The sequence below is a fragment of the Antedon bifida genome, chromosome 9 (assembly GCF_963402885.1).
Source record: "Antedon bifida chromosome 9, ecAntBifi1.1, whole genome shotgun sequence".
Classification (NCBI taxonomy): Eukaryota; Metazoa; Echinodermata; class Crinoidea; order Comatulida; family Antedonidae; genus Antedon; species Antedon bifida.
In genome coordinates, this window is record NC_136234.1 from 17,973,126 (window position 1) to 17,987,208 (window position 14,083).

The 14,083-nt window shown below is 32.4% G+C and overlaps 1 protein-coding gene across 12 annotated transcripts in view; it reads right to left on the reverse strand.

Moving 5' to 3' along the window:
* Positions 1 to 826: 826 nt before the first annotated feature.
* LOC144851787 (ryanodine receptor 2-like) overlaps positions 827 to 14,083 on the reverse strand; it is a 77,890-nt gene continuing 64,633 nt past the window's right edge. For all 12 annotated transcript variants that reach the window (XM_078709405.1, XM_078709409.1, XM_078709399.1 and 9 more), the window contains 31 exons: positions 13,897 to 13,977; positions 13,354 to 13,442; positions 13,153 to 13,209; positions 12,921 to 12,992; positions 12,638 to 12,824; positions 12,179 to 12,249; positions 11,458 to 11,523; positions 11,134 to 11,213; positions 10,917 to 11,020; positions 10,378 to 10,512; positions 9,985 to 10,064; positions 9,768 to 9,866; positions 9,539 to 9,624; positions 9,164 to 9,358; positions 8,500 to 8,646; positions 8,026 to 8,206; positions 7,776 to 7,837; positions 7,457 to 7,553; positions 7,255 to 7,341; positions 6,939 to 7,169; positions 6,190 to 6,363; positions 5,927 to 6,030; positions 5,473 to 5,533; positions 5,005 to 5,151; positions 4,739 to 4,870; positions 4,401 to 4,449; positions 4,153 to 4,260; positions 3,740 to 3,804; positions 3,109 to 3,209; positions 2,725 to 2,776; positions 827 to 2,621 (listed from right to left, as the gene is read on the reverse strand). In XM_078709405.1, the coding sequence (XP_078565531.1) occupies positions 2,526 to 2,621; positions 2,725 to 2,776; positions 3,109 to 3,209; positions 3,740 to 3,804; positions 4,153 to 4,260; positions 4,401 to 4,449; positions 4,739 to 4,870; positions 5,005 to 5,151; positions 5,473 to 5,533; positions 5,927 to 6,030; positions 6,190 to 6,363; positions 6,939 to 7,169; positions 7,255 to 7,341; positions 7,457 to 7,553; positions 7,776 to 7,837; positions 8,026 to 8,206; positions 8,500 to 8,646; positions 9,164 to 9,358; positions 9,539 to 9,624; positions 9,768 to 9,866; positions 9,985 to 10,064; positions 10,378 to 10,512; positions 10,917 to 11,020; positions 11,134 to 11,213; positions 11,458 to 11,523; positions 12,179 to 12,249; positions 12,638 to 12,824; positions 12,921 to 12,992; positions 13,153 to 13,209; positions 13,354 to 13,442; positions 13,897 to 13,977 (3,296 nt within the window). In that variant the 3' untranslated portion in view covers positions 827 to 2,525. The remainder of the gene's footprint in view (positions 2,622 to 2,724; positions 2,777 to 3,108; positions 3,210 to 3,739; positions 3,805 to 4,152; positions 4,261 to 4,400; positions 4,450 to 4,738; positions 4,871 to 5,004; positions 5,152 to 5,472; positions 5,534 to 5,926; positions 6,031 to 6,189; positions 6,364 to 6,938; positions 7,170 to 7,254; positions 7,342 to 7,456; positions 7,554 to 7,775; positions 7,838 to 8,025; positions 8,207 to 8,499; positions 8,647 to 9,163; positions 9,359 to 9,538; positions 9,625 to 9,767; positions 9,867 to 9,984; positions 10,065 to 10,377; positions 10,513 to 10,916; positions 11,021 to 11,133; positions 11,214 to 11,457; positions 11,524 to 12,178; positions 12,250 to 12,637; positions 12,825 to 12,920; positions 12,993 to 13,152; positions 13,210 to 13,353; positions 13,443 to 13,896; positions 13,978 to 14,083) is intronic.

The following is a 14,083-nucleotide window of genomic DNA, read 5'->3' on the forward strand; positions in this document are numbered from 1 at the left end:
CAATACATCTTTCAATTTTCATCATAAGTTATTTCAATTATTATACTACATTATTATTGACATAAGCTTTAAACAATATTGTTCTAATTTTTTGTTCAATATAAGGGCATATTATAGTGATCAAATTGAGGTGTCTGTAATACATATTTAAAAACCACTAAATGTGTAATGCAAGTCCTACCTGTCAAAATCAAACTTCAGTTCCAAAACGTTTCCATTTAAAAGATATCTGTTCAGTTGAAATCATACCTGTTTTGTCGCTGCGTTGAAGAGCTATACCGTACTGTATACGTGATACTTTTAGTAGGTATGCACACAGTATTGACAGTATTTACTACCAGACGACAAAACATAGGCTAACAAATCCTTGGAACTTTTGCTGGTCGTGGAAACGATTGCGAAAAGGTATGTTGGAGACCTGTACATTTAAAAGTCACTGTCGTGGAAACGTAAACGTATAAATACGGTGTTACATGTAGTTCACTTTGAGGTGAAATGATGAATGAATAGCTTAAAACAATGACAATGGTTCAATCAATCTGTAACATTTAAACAATTAATCAATGTGCGATCTTCTATCAGATACTCAATTTAAAAATGTGATTGTTTGAACTTTGTACGAAGATTTGATAATTCTTTGCGACTAGCACAGAACATATTGAGAAACAACCACATTTTTTAATTTAGTATCTGATAAAAGATAGGCCTACATGAGTATGTTGCGATTAAAATCCAACGTAAACATTGGTAAACATTGTTTGAAGGTTTGCATGACGAAATCAATCAACATTATTAAGTGTGTTACTTAAACAAAAACGTATACCAATTATCCGAGACAAAATAATTAAAATTTTAATATATAAAAACGATCTCACATCATGAATAGATTATTAGAAAACTGTATTACACTATATTTTGCATCAATAACAATCCGAAACTATCAATATTAAATATATTAACTAATAAAAAATATTAATTTAATAATGTGTACACTTCAATCAGGTGTCAAATGTGTGGTAAAATCACATTTGAAAAAAAAAATCTTATTTAAATATGACGTCAGACTACACGCAATGATACGTCATTCTTGATACCAGTATTTGAACAAAATATTATAATACATATAAACATGGAAGAATTTTCTTCCATAATATAAACAATTAAATAAAAGTCATAATACACTTATAATAATTTTGTATATGTAAAGTATATGTTAACAATTCGAAGACAAATATAAACAAATAATTTTTGATTCAAGAAAAATAATTAATTACATATTTGGCATTCAGATCATTAAATCTTTAATTTAAAAAGACAATTGGAAAAGAAAAATAAAGAAATAAAAAAATTAGTTTAGATCCTGGACGGAATTTAAACACGATTCTTTTTACTCGAGGTAAACATAACGTTTTATATTATAAAACTAATTCTTAAATAAAATAAATATTGCAATATTGCATTCATTGTTAATTAAATTTATTTAACTAATATTGTATTTATAAACACAATAGGCATAGAAATTAATTCTAAATCGCCCGGTGATATACTGAAATGTAATTAATTTATTTGATATGATAAGATAAGGAAATCTGTGAGAATGAGAAAGAGAAGCCCCAACCGAGACTCGATCTCGGACCGCCTGCTTGATATGTAGATGTCCTTACCATTAGACCACTGGGGCTTTTATGGTATAGTTCAAACCCGATAGCGACTCTTTATATGCTATATAGTTCGTAACGATCAAAAATATTTTGCTCAGATGGACTGTTCCATTTTTTTAAAGACATGGCTGATTTATGTGAACATGGCAATGATTAGTTTATCCAGGTAAGTATTTTTTTTATTATACTGAAAAAACGATTGTAACACTTAATCAATATTATATGATTCAATTAATATCATTAAATATCTTATTTAATTAATATCAATATTAAATTATTTTTTAATTTAAAACTATAATATATTTTTCATTTTTTATATATTTTTATTGGATTTTTTGGCAATTTATTTATCTAATTCTACTGCACCATAATACCAACTTCTTTGGCTTGAAAAAAATAATAAAAAATAGTTTATTTTACTGTTAAAGACACAAACCTAAATATAGTCTTATTTATCAAGTTGTTACAAAATCTATTCACTCTGAAAAGTAAATATATCATCTGTAAAAACTAAAAAGTGAAAAAAAAAACATAGAAAATATATTAAACTATTCTTAGATCGAAAACCTATACCAAATTTGAACTATGGTTGACAGGTTCGCAGATTTACTAAATAGTTAATATCTAAAATAAATGCTCTGAAATTATCAAATTATCACACTCTCCTCAATTCAACTTTTTTTTTTAGACTTTCCAACCAATAACTAAACTATAATCATATATTAGTAATTTGGTAATCCACACTGGGTGGATCACATATTGTGATTGTCAAGGATATTTCTATTTTTTGTACATTTCATATGCAGCAATGTTTTAATAACACTATATTTCTTATTCATTTCTTTCTCTTCTTTTCATTTATTTTCATTGTAATTCATCTTCATATTGTTTCCTAAAGCAGTCACCAACAGGAAAGAAATCCCAGCAACGTTCTTGGTACAACTGCCAGACATACGATTCCTAAAAAAAGAAATAGCAGAGGATGTACGAGGTTGAAAAACATTGAACTTTTTAAAAAGATTTAAATCAAAGTTGAAGATTAAAATTTAAAAAAAGGTCTAACCTGGCCAGTGTGTTCCGTCTCGTCTTTATTAATCAAATACATTAGGAAAAACCTGTAAAAAACCCATTTAAAAATAATATTTATAATTATTTATAAACTTGTTGAAGCCATTGAGTTTATATGTACATAATATTCATTTACTTATTATTATATTTCTCAGAATGGACACTCATGGAAAAGAAGTTTGAACTTTGGTCTGTGGAGATCACACATTTTATATTTTTCTTAGAATTTCACTCTGAAAATACTGGTATGTTAAAATATATATCTATGAAATTTTGCCTTATATATACAGTGGAACCTCCTCCTTTCGGACACCCATATTAAGGTGGCAACACTTGCACCCCTAAAGTGTCCCCGTAATAGGGGTTCTTCTATACTTACATGTAGTTTGAGAAGTCATGCTCTTTAAGAGTGTGCTCATCAAAGCCATGCGGTACTTTATCAAAATACTCTTTTCCTATCCCACATATAAAACATTTTGTCTGCGAAAGAAAATATATAATTTAAAATATTTTAAAGACATATTAATATCATATATTTTTACTTGCACTGAGGAAGGGTTAATATTACCCAAAAGCTCTGTTTTTTTCTTGCTTTTTAACATTTTATTTAATTGTTTGCTTATTTTATTTCTCTATTATTCATTCTTTATTTTTTTTTTTTTTCATTCTTATTTTATTTTCATCTATTGAGATCCAGCCACTGATAGCCACAGCATTGTCATTTTTTCAGTGGTTTTTATATTTGTATTTCCATTGAGATCCAGCCACTGATACCCAAAGCATTGTAATTTTATTCAGTAATTTGCTTGATGATTATCTTAAAATTATGTTATAATGTTATAACAACAACAATAATTTAATCATTCATCATTTTAATCTGTGTTATAGTATTTATATATTTTATTTTCAATGCGCAAAATATGAGAAAAACGTATTGAGAGAAATGATGGTAATAATGAGAGGAGCTACGATTTGGACCTAGGACTCTGGATTTGTAAGCAAGCATGTACCTCCATGTCATTTTTCACTTGCTCTAGTTGATCTCTCAATTCACCAAATGCATCGATGATTAAACCTGCAATTAGACAATTACATAAGAACCAACATATGTATGCTTATTAATTCATAATAATAATTCAAAATGTTTGTTACAAGAATGTTAAAAATTGTTTTACAATGTTGCAAAAACTAAAACCAATTTATACATTTTCATACATTAAAATCAAAAGTAACTACAAATGACATTGATGACAAATTTTAAGATGATTAGATTTTTATTAGATAATAGTGGGATGATTTTCTGTTAGTAAATAGTGATGAGTCAGAGGGCTTCACTAGAAGTCAGAAACTTTCTTATTACAGTAGAACCCCTATTAATGCAGACCTCCCCTTAACACCAAACAAAGTGTATTTAGTTACAAACCCTGAATAATGGCAAGTAAGATGACAATAACGAAGAAGAAGAACGTGATGTCGAAGATAATACGGTACATCTCGTTATCGTCTCCATCGGGTGGCTCAATTTCATCAGCTGTCGGTAAATAAATATTTAAAAAATCAATAAAAAATTTAATTATTATCAATATTAATAATACATAAGATGTGATAATTAAATTAAAAATTATTCTCTTTAAAGTAAAATTTTATCACACAAAACGCAGTGTCACTTACCAATACCACCCCCGGAGCGAAGTCCAGTATGCAGGTGGAAGACAAAGCACTACAAAATAAAAACAAGTTGTAAATAATTGATAATCTGTAAAAGATGATGTCAACGATGTTTAAACCAGTTTGAAACTGAATTCTACATTATATCTATAGCATGACGAGTTAGAAGTATATATATATATATGGGCATATCACACCTTTTTTGTCAAACTAGTTTGATAGTGTTGACAGCATATGCAGACAGTAATGCATCATTGTGTGCATACTTGTAACAAACAAACTGGTATTAATTTTAATTCACTAGTATTAAATAAAATAAATACTAATAATTCTACACTTACAGTAAGCATGTCATGACATTTGAGGTCAACTTCATCCCCTTCTTCGTTTTTGTAAAACTTACGAAAGAAGTTGAAGGCAATGACGGTGTAAAGGTAGATGATAACGGAGGTCATCAGTAAGGTCAAAACAAGCTGAGAAAACAGACCGTAAAAACAAAGACATTTAGTTTTTTTCTCCATAAGTTCTCTATCAGTATGGGTATGGGTTACATACAGTAATAAGTAATGATTTACTAGTCTCAGTCGAGCACAATATGTAAGCATACCTGTTTGCCATTGTGAGTGACTGATTGAAGAACGGTTCTTAAAGTCTTGAATCCCATTGCCACATCCAACAAATGAGCAGCAAAGAAAAAGTAGTTAACATGTCCGAGTATTGACAGTAAAAGATATGCAGCAATATACAGGAATGACTATAAAAAAATACATACAAATAACTTTATTTGATTCCATTACACTAAAACGGTTGTGAGGGCGTGTGGTGCAGTGTGTTGGACGTTGGACTACTGATCATGAGACCGAGGTTCGAATTTAACTCTTGCCACATTGCTTGTATCCGTAGGCAAGATACTTTACTTACGTTTGCCTCTCTCCACCCAGGTGTATCAATGGGTACACGGTACCAGTGCTTCTATGAATGGATGCGTTTTAATTTTACGATCATTAATTTATTTATCACACACAGTCATGTTTGCATCAATTAATGATTATGAAAACAAACAATTTTAACTTACATTATCTGTACAGATCACCCCACATTTCCATATTATATATTTAAAGTCAACCGATTTCATTCTAATGAAGAAAAACAAATAAATATTAAATGAGTTGCTTTACACCACTTTGAAAAGAACGCAATTGGGCTAATCCTTACAGGCAGGCTGTAGTAGTTATTAGTTTGTTGTTATCTCTGAAGTAATATGTTTTCATGTCTGTGTGTGTTTCTTTCTTTCTATATTTGTTAGTTAGCAGAATTACTCAAAAAGTTATTGCCACAGATTTTTCAAGATAGTTTAATAGCTGTATAGGAACACGTCATTACATTTTCATATGTCTAGGCGGAGTTTTGCACTCTCTGAGTGCCATTCTAGTTTTGTATGTATACAATACTGGAAAAATGAATGATAAGGCTATAAGATATTGTATATGATTTATACTACAGAGAGAAATATGAGTAATTACACTTACAATGAAGCTAAAAAGCCATCCTTATCTGATTGTTTATCTTCTTCTAATCCCAGGACAGATTTTAATTTGTCCTCACCAACACTGTCTGCATACTTCTTTAAAACCTAACAAATAAAGAAAAATAAACATAAAATACCAAAAATACATGTTAAGTTTATTTTCGCGTACAGAATTTGTCACGATTTACCACTTATTTGACCTTTTTTTCGCGTGTTGATATTTTCACGGACGCCATTTTGATATTTAAACCATGTGATACCCACCTTTCTCTTGACAAACTTATCCCAGTAGTTTTCAGGGAATGATGGCGCACTGATGGCTAATTTATCCCAGTGGCCCATGATGTCATCCGTTGACGGCTGTTCTACTATCCACATTCCATCAAATTCCAGCTTCCTTGCTACTTCTTTCTCTCTCTTGAAAATGGCTAGAGGCATCTACAAATATAATAATTGATAGATCTCATTTTACTACTAAGTTGATAATAAAAATATTTCAGTGTGCTTATTATACCAGCCAGACTGCCTTGAAACACAGGTTCTCGTCAGATCATTAAAGTTAAGTAACGTTGGGCCCGGTTGCGTTTCTGGATAGGAGACCGTCTAGAAATAGCGGCGAGTGCTGTATATACACCAGAGAGTGATGGTGTATTGATATCCGACTAGCATGTGATAGGCATGGGTTTGAGCTGTATCCTTAGACAAGATGCTTTACTCTCATTGCCTCATATGGGATGCAAGGCTGGTCTCATGTACTTAACAGTGCATGTTAAAGAACTTGGTACACTATTCGAAAAGAGTAGGGGATCGTCTCCCAGTGTACTGATCTATAAGGCGCTACACTGCTGGATGCCGTGGGTCCATGGAATTTCTTCAGTTTCCAGTTAAGCTTGAGGACCAGAATGATACATTTAACATTTTTATTACCTCTGTTTGTTTGTCAGTGTACAAATTAAATATATTACAATCGTAAACATATGAAAGATTGAAAAACAATAATTTTAATAAAATACCTTTAGAGCACAGTATGCTAGCAACATTGACAATGATGCTAGCGTGTGTAAAATACAAATCATCTGCAGGAAGGGATCAACGTAGTACCATCCTTCAGCTATTGTTATCACCTCCGGTAGTTCAACATCTTCCTCAAGGTTTTCTGTAGTGCCATTAGTGAGGGTACCATTGACATCAACTTCACTAGTGCCTTCAAGGCCATCGTCTTCCCCTACTTCGATGTTTGTAGCCTAGAAATGAAAGTAAATGTAAAATATGTCCAAAAAGAGTTGGTGTAAACTAAAACAAAACAACAAATAAACTTGACACACTTACTCTGAACAGCAGCAATAAAAAGTTGATTGTGAAGGCTAACGTCAGGGAAATGTATTTTAAGTTGTAGAAGTTACGGGCAAAGAAACTCTGAGAAGATAATAATTAAAAATAATGAAAGATGGCAACTTAATGACATTGTATAATATTCATCCTTAAAATTCCTAAAAATCTTAAAATTCTACTCCAAATAAGGTAAACTCACCAAAACAGTTTGTTTTATGTTGGATAATCCTGGTCTGATTTCTTCTTCCTCTTCCTCATCCTCCATATTTTGACCTTGTTCTGCTGCCATAAAGTAACTGAAGAAATTAAGAAATAATAAATATTATAAGCATTGAAAAGGATTGCAAGAAAGGACTTGAGATTGATGATGTGTCACAACATTTTTCATAACCAAGACTAGTCTGCAACTAGCAGTTTCACAGATTCAAACCACCGGCAGGCCAGCCTATATTTTTTCACTTAAGCATTTCTATCTTGACTTAAGCAAAAGATTGATAAATGCAAGCCCTGATGAGTACCTTGGAAAGACTGTACTGCCTCTTCTGTCTAATCCATTACCCATCTGTGTACCATGACCATTCTATAAATATAAAAAATAAAACTCCATTGTTGATGATTAAAAGACAAAAAGTGAATATATTGTACTGTATTATAACAGACTGTTCCATTATATAATAAGGGTAATTTCAAGTTACAGTGGAATACAACATTTTATCCATGTAAGTACTCAATCAATGCAAAACACCAAAATGTCTCAACTTGATTTACCTGTATTGGTGGTGCATCTGTAGCATCTGGTGTGGTTGGTGGCGATTCTGTTTTACTGAAATCAAAGCTCGGGCTAGATGAAGCTTTTCGTTTTTTGCCACGGAAATGAAGCATGGTCTGACCAGACTCGCTTTCCTTACGTCGTCCAATATCTATACCAAATGCCGACAAGTTGGAGTTTCTATAATACATTAGGAAATAATATTAAAAATGTTCCCTGTCTGTAAAATGTAGACCCCATGGTAAAATGAAACAGCCCAATCACAAGCCTATATGCCAGAAAATACATCATACATAAATTAATACATCATATGTACATAAATACATCATATGTACATTAACAAAATACACCCCTATTTCTACGAATGAAATAACCCATACGAAAGTCTGGCGCCAAATGGCACACAATCCAGACTCTCAAAAACTGTGACTTGAATGCGATATGCCATATTTGGAAGTAAAAAACATCCTTACGCATTTGCCGCAGGAGACGGTGCTGATGCCATGCCTTGGGCTTGTTGTCGTGCCAGTGTCGGAACTTTCAGCCGATCAACTTGTATTAAAGGGACAGCAAGTGATGCTTGTTCCGTTTTGTTGCCTACTACGAGCTGGAATATTGATCTGAAAAACACAGTTTGCAATGTTACAATGCAAAAAAGGGGCGTTGGACCAACAATAATATACAGTATACTATATAATAATAAAAAATGCAATAAAACAAAAAACATTTCCAGGACATCATCAAAGTATAATCTAATCTCTTCATCTTTAATTAATGGGATTATCATTATTATACTATAGTAACTATTCCCCCAGAGAAGATACCCGGCTCAGAGCGGTTTTTAAATGTATGTTAAAACTTCCCAGTCCTCATTTGTATGGATGCATGTAGTAGCAAAACTTAGTACAAAGAATAAACGTACAAAAGTTTTCTTTTATAAAATAGATTAAAATCATCTAGCCCTTTTTGGCTTAATTGAGTTTTCACACATAAACAAATAATTTACCATGTTTTTTTTTTTTTTTTGTCTTGTCTTTGTCATATCTTTTACTTATTTTATGTGGAACAAAAAAATGAATGAATGAATGAACATAATATTATTATGGTCAAATAAAGTAACAATATAGGTGTACTTACAATCCTAGTCGAAGTCCAATGGAACCTAATTTCCACAACAAGTAGAAGACAACCTTAAACAAAGTCTTGGCAATTCCAAACAAGGTAATAGTTCGTAGATTCTTAATGTCATATTCAGAATTCTGCCATGTTTCCCTAATATTGCCGATCAGATTTGATGGCGACAAATTACGTAATACTGCGCCAATAACTCCTCTGCAAAATAAAATCAATATAATTTGATATTAATACTTTATTCTCAATACAAATAAATCTAAGTACTTTTTTCTATACAGTAAAATACGATTATGAATATTATTTCCAGGTAGATAAGTGTGTACACCTTACACGTATATACAACAAAATAAATTAAAATCATTTGAAAATTACACTTACTGTGACTCTTTCCCTCGTGCCCAGACTTTCCCAAGACTTTCGGTCAAACCTTCGCTATCATCACTAATGCTTGCTGCATGTTGCATCTAAAAAATTCAACAAATAAAAAATGTGGTAAAACTGAAGATTTGGATCTGTTAGTGAGGAAAAACCAGGGAACAAGGTTTTTATGTAGTTTATTGTTTATATAGAATATTTTCATTTAGGTCAAAAAAGACAAATTTTGTACCTCAAAAATTGTTTCTTCACAGAAATTGACAAAATCTTCCAGTTTTTCTTTTTCACCTCCTTCATTCACTACATCATGCAAGAATTGACGTTTAGATTCCTGAGATAAAAACAAATAAAAAAACAAGTAATCATTTTGGTGTAAAGTGTGTATAAAAATCCTAAAATATACACATTTTTTTAATATTATTTTTTTTGTACATTTTATTTTTATGTACCTTGATTTGTGGTTTTTCCCACTGTTCCTTGTAAGAGTCCTTGATTTCAAAATAAACACGTTCAATTCTCCTGCTGCTTCCTGCAGATATCAATTGGAAACAGATGAACATTAGGAATAGAAAATTAAGAGTGAGATACTAAAACAAAAACATCTTAACATACATAGTGATATGGTACGTTGGTTGGCCTTTTAAGCTCTGTCTACACTATCAAATAGTTTGACATGTGATGTGATGTGCCCAAATATGGTAGTGATAAGCCCAAATATGGTAATGATATGACATCATCATGTCCATATATAGGCACATCGCATTTGTTTGTCACATAAAGTGTGATAGTGTAGATAGAGCTTTAAACAAAGGTCAAACCTGTTATTCCTTTCGCATACGTACCCATGATTTCAATACGTCCTAGACAGGGTTCAAAGTGCGTGAGCACGCTCTCTGCTACCTGCATGAATCGCTGTAGTCTGGTGTCACTCGGCATGTGCTCAGATAAATTGGTCAACAATACGGCAAGATTAAAACCTTAAAAATAAAGTAGAAAGCTTAAACATTGGTGACTACAGTAAAAAGAGTTTATTACTATTATTAATAATGCTAGTAATGTGAGGAAGGGTTAGTTACCCAAAAGCTCTGCAACTTCTGTCTGGCTGTTTTACTTTATCGTTTTGATTTAGCTTTTTGCTTATTTTATTTTGTATCTCCATTGAGATCCAGCCACTGATACCCACAGCATTGTCATTTTTTCAGTAATTTGCCTTTTGATGTTTTTAATACTGCTATAAATAGTGCTAACAATACAGATTTTAGGCTACTTTTCATTCATATTTTTTTGAGTATACAGAAAACACAGGGTGCTCAAATGAATTTTACAATGAAATTTACAAATAGGGAAATATAGAATAGAAATAGAAATGTTTATTATTTACCAATGTCTTTTGCTGGGCCGTGGAATCGCTCTGTGAATTCTTTGAAGTCAATTTTACCATCATTGTTAGTATCTGCACACTTCAGTAGATAGGATATCTCCTCCCTACAAATGTTAAACATTATTTGGATTTTCATTAGTATTACATAAAACAATCATTACAGAAGCAAGTATGAATCCCATCAAATACAATTTGACAATAACTAAGAATTACTTACGATGTGTACATTTTCTGAGATTCCATTGCTTTCTGAAATTCTTTCTGAGAAATCCATCCATCTCCATTAATATCATATTCCTGCAAAAAGCATGTTTTTATTTATTTTATCATTTCTAAATATTAGTTGTATTTTATATACATATACAAACCTCTATTAAGGGTGGCTTCAGGATGCAACAAAATATGAGTTTAATAGAGGTTTCTCCTGAATAGGATTTGGGCATGTTAAAACATATATTGTTAGGCTCTTGTTTGTTTCTCTTAATAAGTGTGTCCCAATGGAGGAGTTCTTGTATTTAATAAAACACACAATTGAACTTACAGCAAATGCATCTGCAGCTTCCACATCTTTCAATTTCAAGAACATATCAAAGAATTTCAGTAGCATCTAAATAAAATAAAAATTAAAATCCCAATTTTTAATTGAAAACTATAGATTAATTAGACAATAGCATCACTTCTATGGCATCGTAGTAGGTCTACTGTGTAAATAAAGAGAAACCGTTTGAGTACCAATAAAACAAAAGGGAGGTTTCGCAACCTTACGAATACGATAACGAAAACGGATACGTCATACATTTGTGAAACGTTTGAGCTGATCCCCATTTCATATTCGTAAAGCGAATTCGTGTTGACGAATATCACCAGTCATATTCGTAACTACAAAACGAGTATAGTTTTTGATCTATTTCGCACATTTTGCATTTGAATCAGGAATGATTCATGATTATAATATAATTATAGATTTATTGAAAGTAATTTAATAAAGTAATTTACTAAAATGCCAAGTCAATTTTGATAAATAGCAGTTTTTAAAGTCATCACTCGCTTTGATGTTACGCTAGGCCTAGGCAGCCAAGCAACACGTACCTGCGCTTCGCTCAAATTTACCGCAGTCATATTTTGGACGCGCCTCAATATTTCGTTGCCATGCGAAACAGATTTTTGTATGGCTTACGAAAACGAATATGTGTGCGTGACGTATCCGTTTTCGTTATCGTATTCGTAAGATTGCGAAACCTCTCTATTGTTGACATTTTTACCTCCACATTCTGTGACGAATCCACAAGAGTGTCAACCATCTGTTTTCCAGTTGTTCCGTTCATAACATTACCTGTAAAATTGGAGTAAAGGGTCTTTCACACCTGTTCCGGCACGGTTCCGGCACGGTTCCGGCACGGTTCCAGTCCGGCGAATCGAACATCAATGTTTCGTTTTCACGACGCTCCACGCGGCTATGCGCCAATCGATATGCGCGTAGCCGCGTGAAAACGAAACATTGACGTTCGATTGGATTTTCCGGAGCCGGACCGGAACAGGTGTGAAAGACCCTTAAGACCAGGTATGGAGTAAGAGCATTTTTATCAGGTATGAATTTTTGCCAGATTCCGTTGCTTTAAAAATTAATCTAATTCTAAGTCATACTGTGAAGCTGAGATTTAATTCTAATCTACAGTCCAAATAATGTACAGATCTCTAAAAACATTTCTCTTTTTTCCTACCTTCCAGCATACTGAGCAACAAGACCACCATCTCTTTCTGCAAGTTCAGCAGTTCACGTAGCAACTCTAACTGACTGGCATCTTGAGATAACTTCTTCTGCAGATGCGCAAACACGTGTAGAAACCCTCCGATGGCATCCCAAAGACGACTATGCGCCAAGGCAAGTTGATTTCCTGAGCAAGGACCCTTGAAGAAAATAAATTGTTTCCGTATTTGGTATGTGTTTTCACAATTATTTATAGGAACAGATTACAAATTTGAAATTTAGAAAAATATAATTACCTGTATATATTCAGTTAGTGTTCTAAAAACCTGTTTGGCAACTCGAATGGCGCGGGAGAAGTTCTCTCGTCCCTTAAAAAAAAACAAATTTGTATTACATTTATTTTGCTTTACTTGCACTTTGAGATAAGTAGTATAAAGTCCGAGAAAAATGAAAAACTTTCTACATATTGGCTATATCAAGATTTCAAATGCAAGGTAGTTGAACAAAAAAACAAAACAAATTTAATACCTGAATATCAACAACTTCTTTCCTTGAATAATGCCAATAAAAGTCACTGATAGACTCCTAAATGAGAAAAAAAAATGAAAAAAACTTTTTTTTAAAGCTAAAATAAATAACACAATATTCCTTTCAAGTGATGTCAAAAATGGAAACTCCAAACTCATAAATTATATTAATACATGATTTAAATTTAGAGATAAACCTTACCTGTAGCCGAAGTAGATAGTCTACAGTGCAAATGATGATGTTTACAGTTGTATGATTTCCAGATTGGGTTCGTAGATAATTCTGAAAATCTGTAAACATATTTTAAAGAACATTCTATTACATCATCACACACTCAGCGACACTAATTATGTCGCATATAATACCCTCTAACGGGTGGAAGAGGCAGGGCATTTGATCCCTTTTGGTGTAAGATGACTACATAGGATCTCTATCAAACTTCAACTTCCAGGTCTTGCTTAATGGGAGGATTAAAGGATTCTCTTATGATTCAATCAACCTACTTTACCATGCATGTGGTTGGCAATGAAAGGAATAATAATCTGAGGTAGATCAATTTTCGAGGAGAGAAGTAGAGAGGGCTGGGAACACTTAGGCTAAAGTAATTGAGAGACTAGACCACGACCGCACTACGTTTAAGCATGGACCTATAGTAGGTCCATGGTTGGGGTATGGCTCCATAGTTGGGATTGAGGTGACACATTTTAGAGTATATGTATAATATTGAATGAATTGTTTACTTACCAGCGTTATGGCCTTCACAAAGCAGTTGGAGAAATCGGAATAAAGCACATGTAATTGGTGCATCATGTAGTGCTTGCTCTCCTAAAACAAACAATAATAGTTTTGGTATTTGAACCATTGCTCATTGTTAAGCTCTGTCTACACTATCAAACTAGTGTGATGTACCCAAATATGGTAGATATGCTAG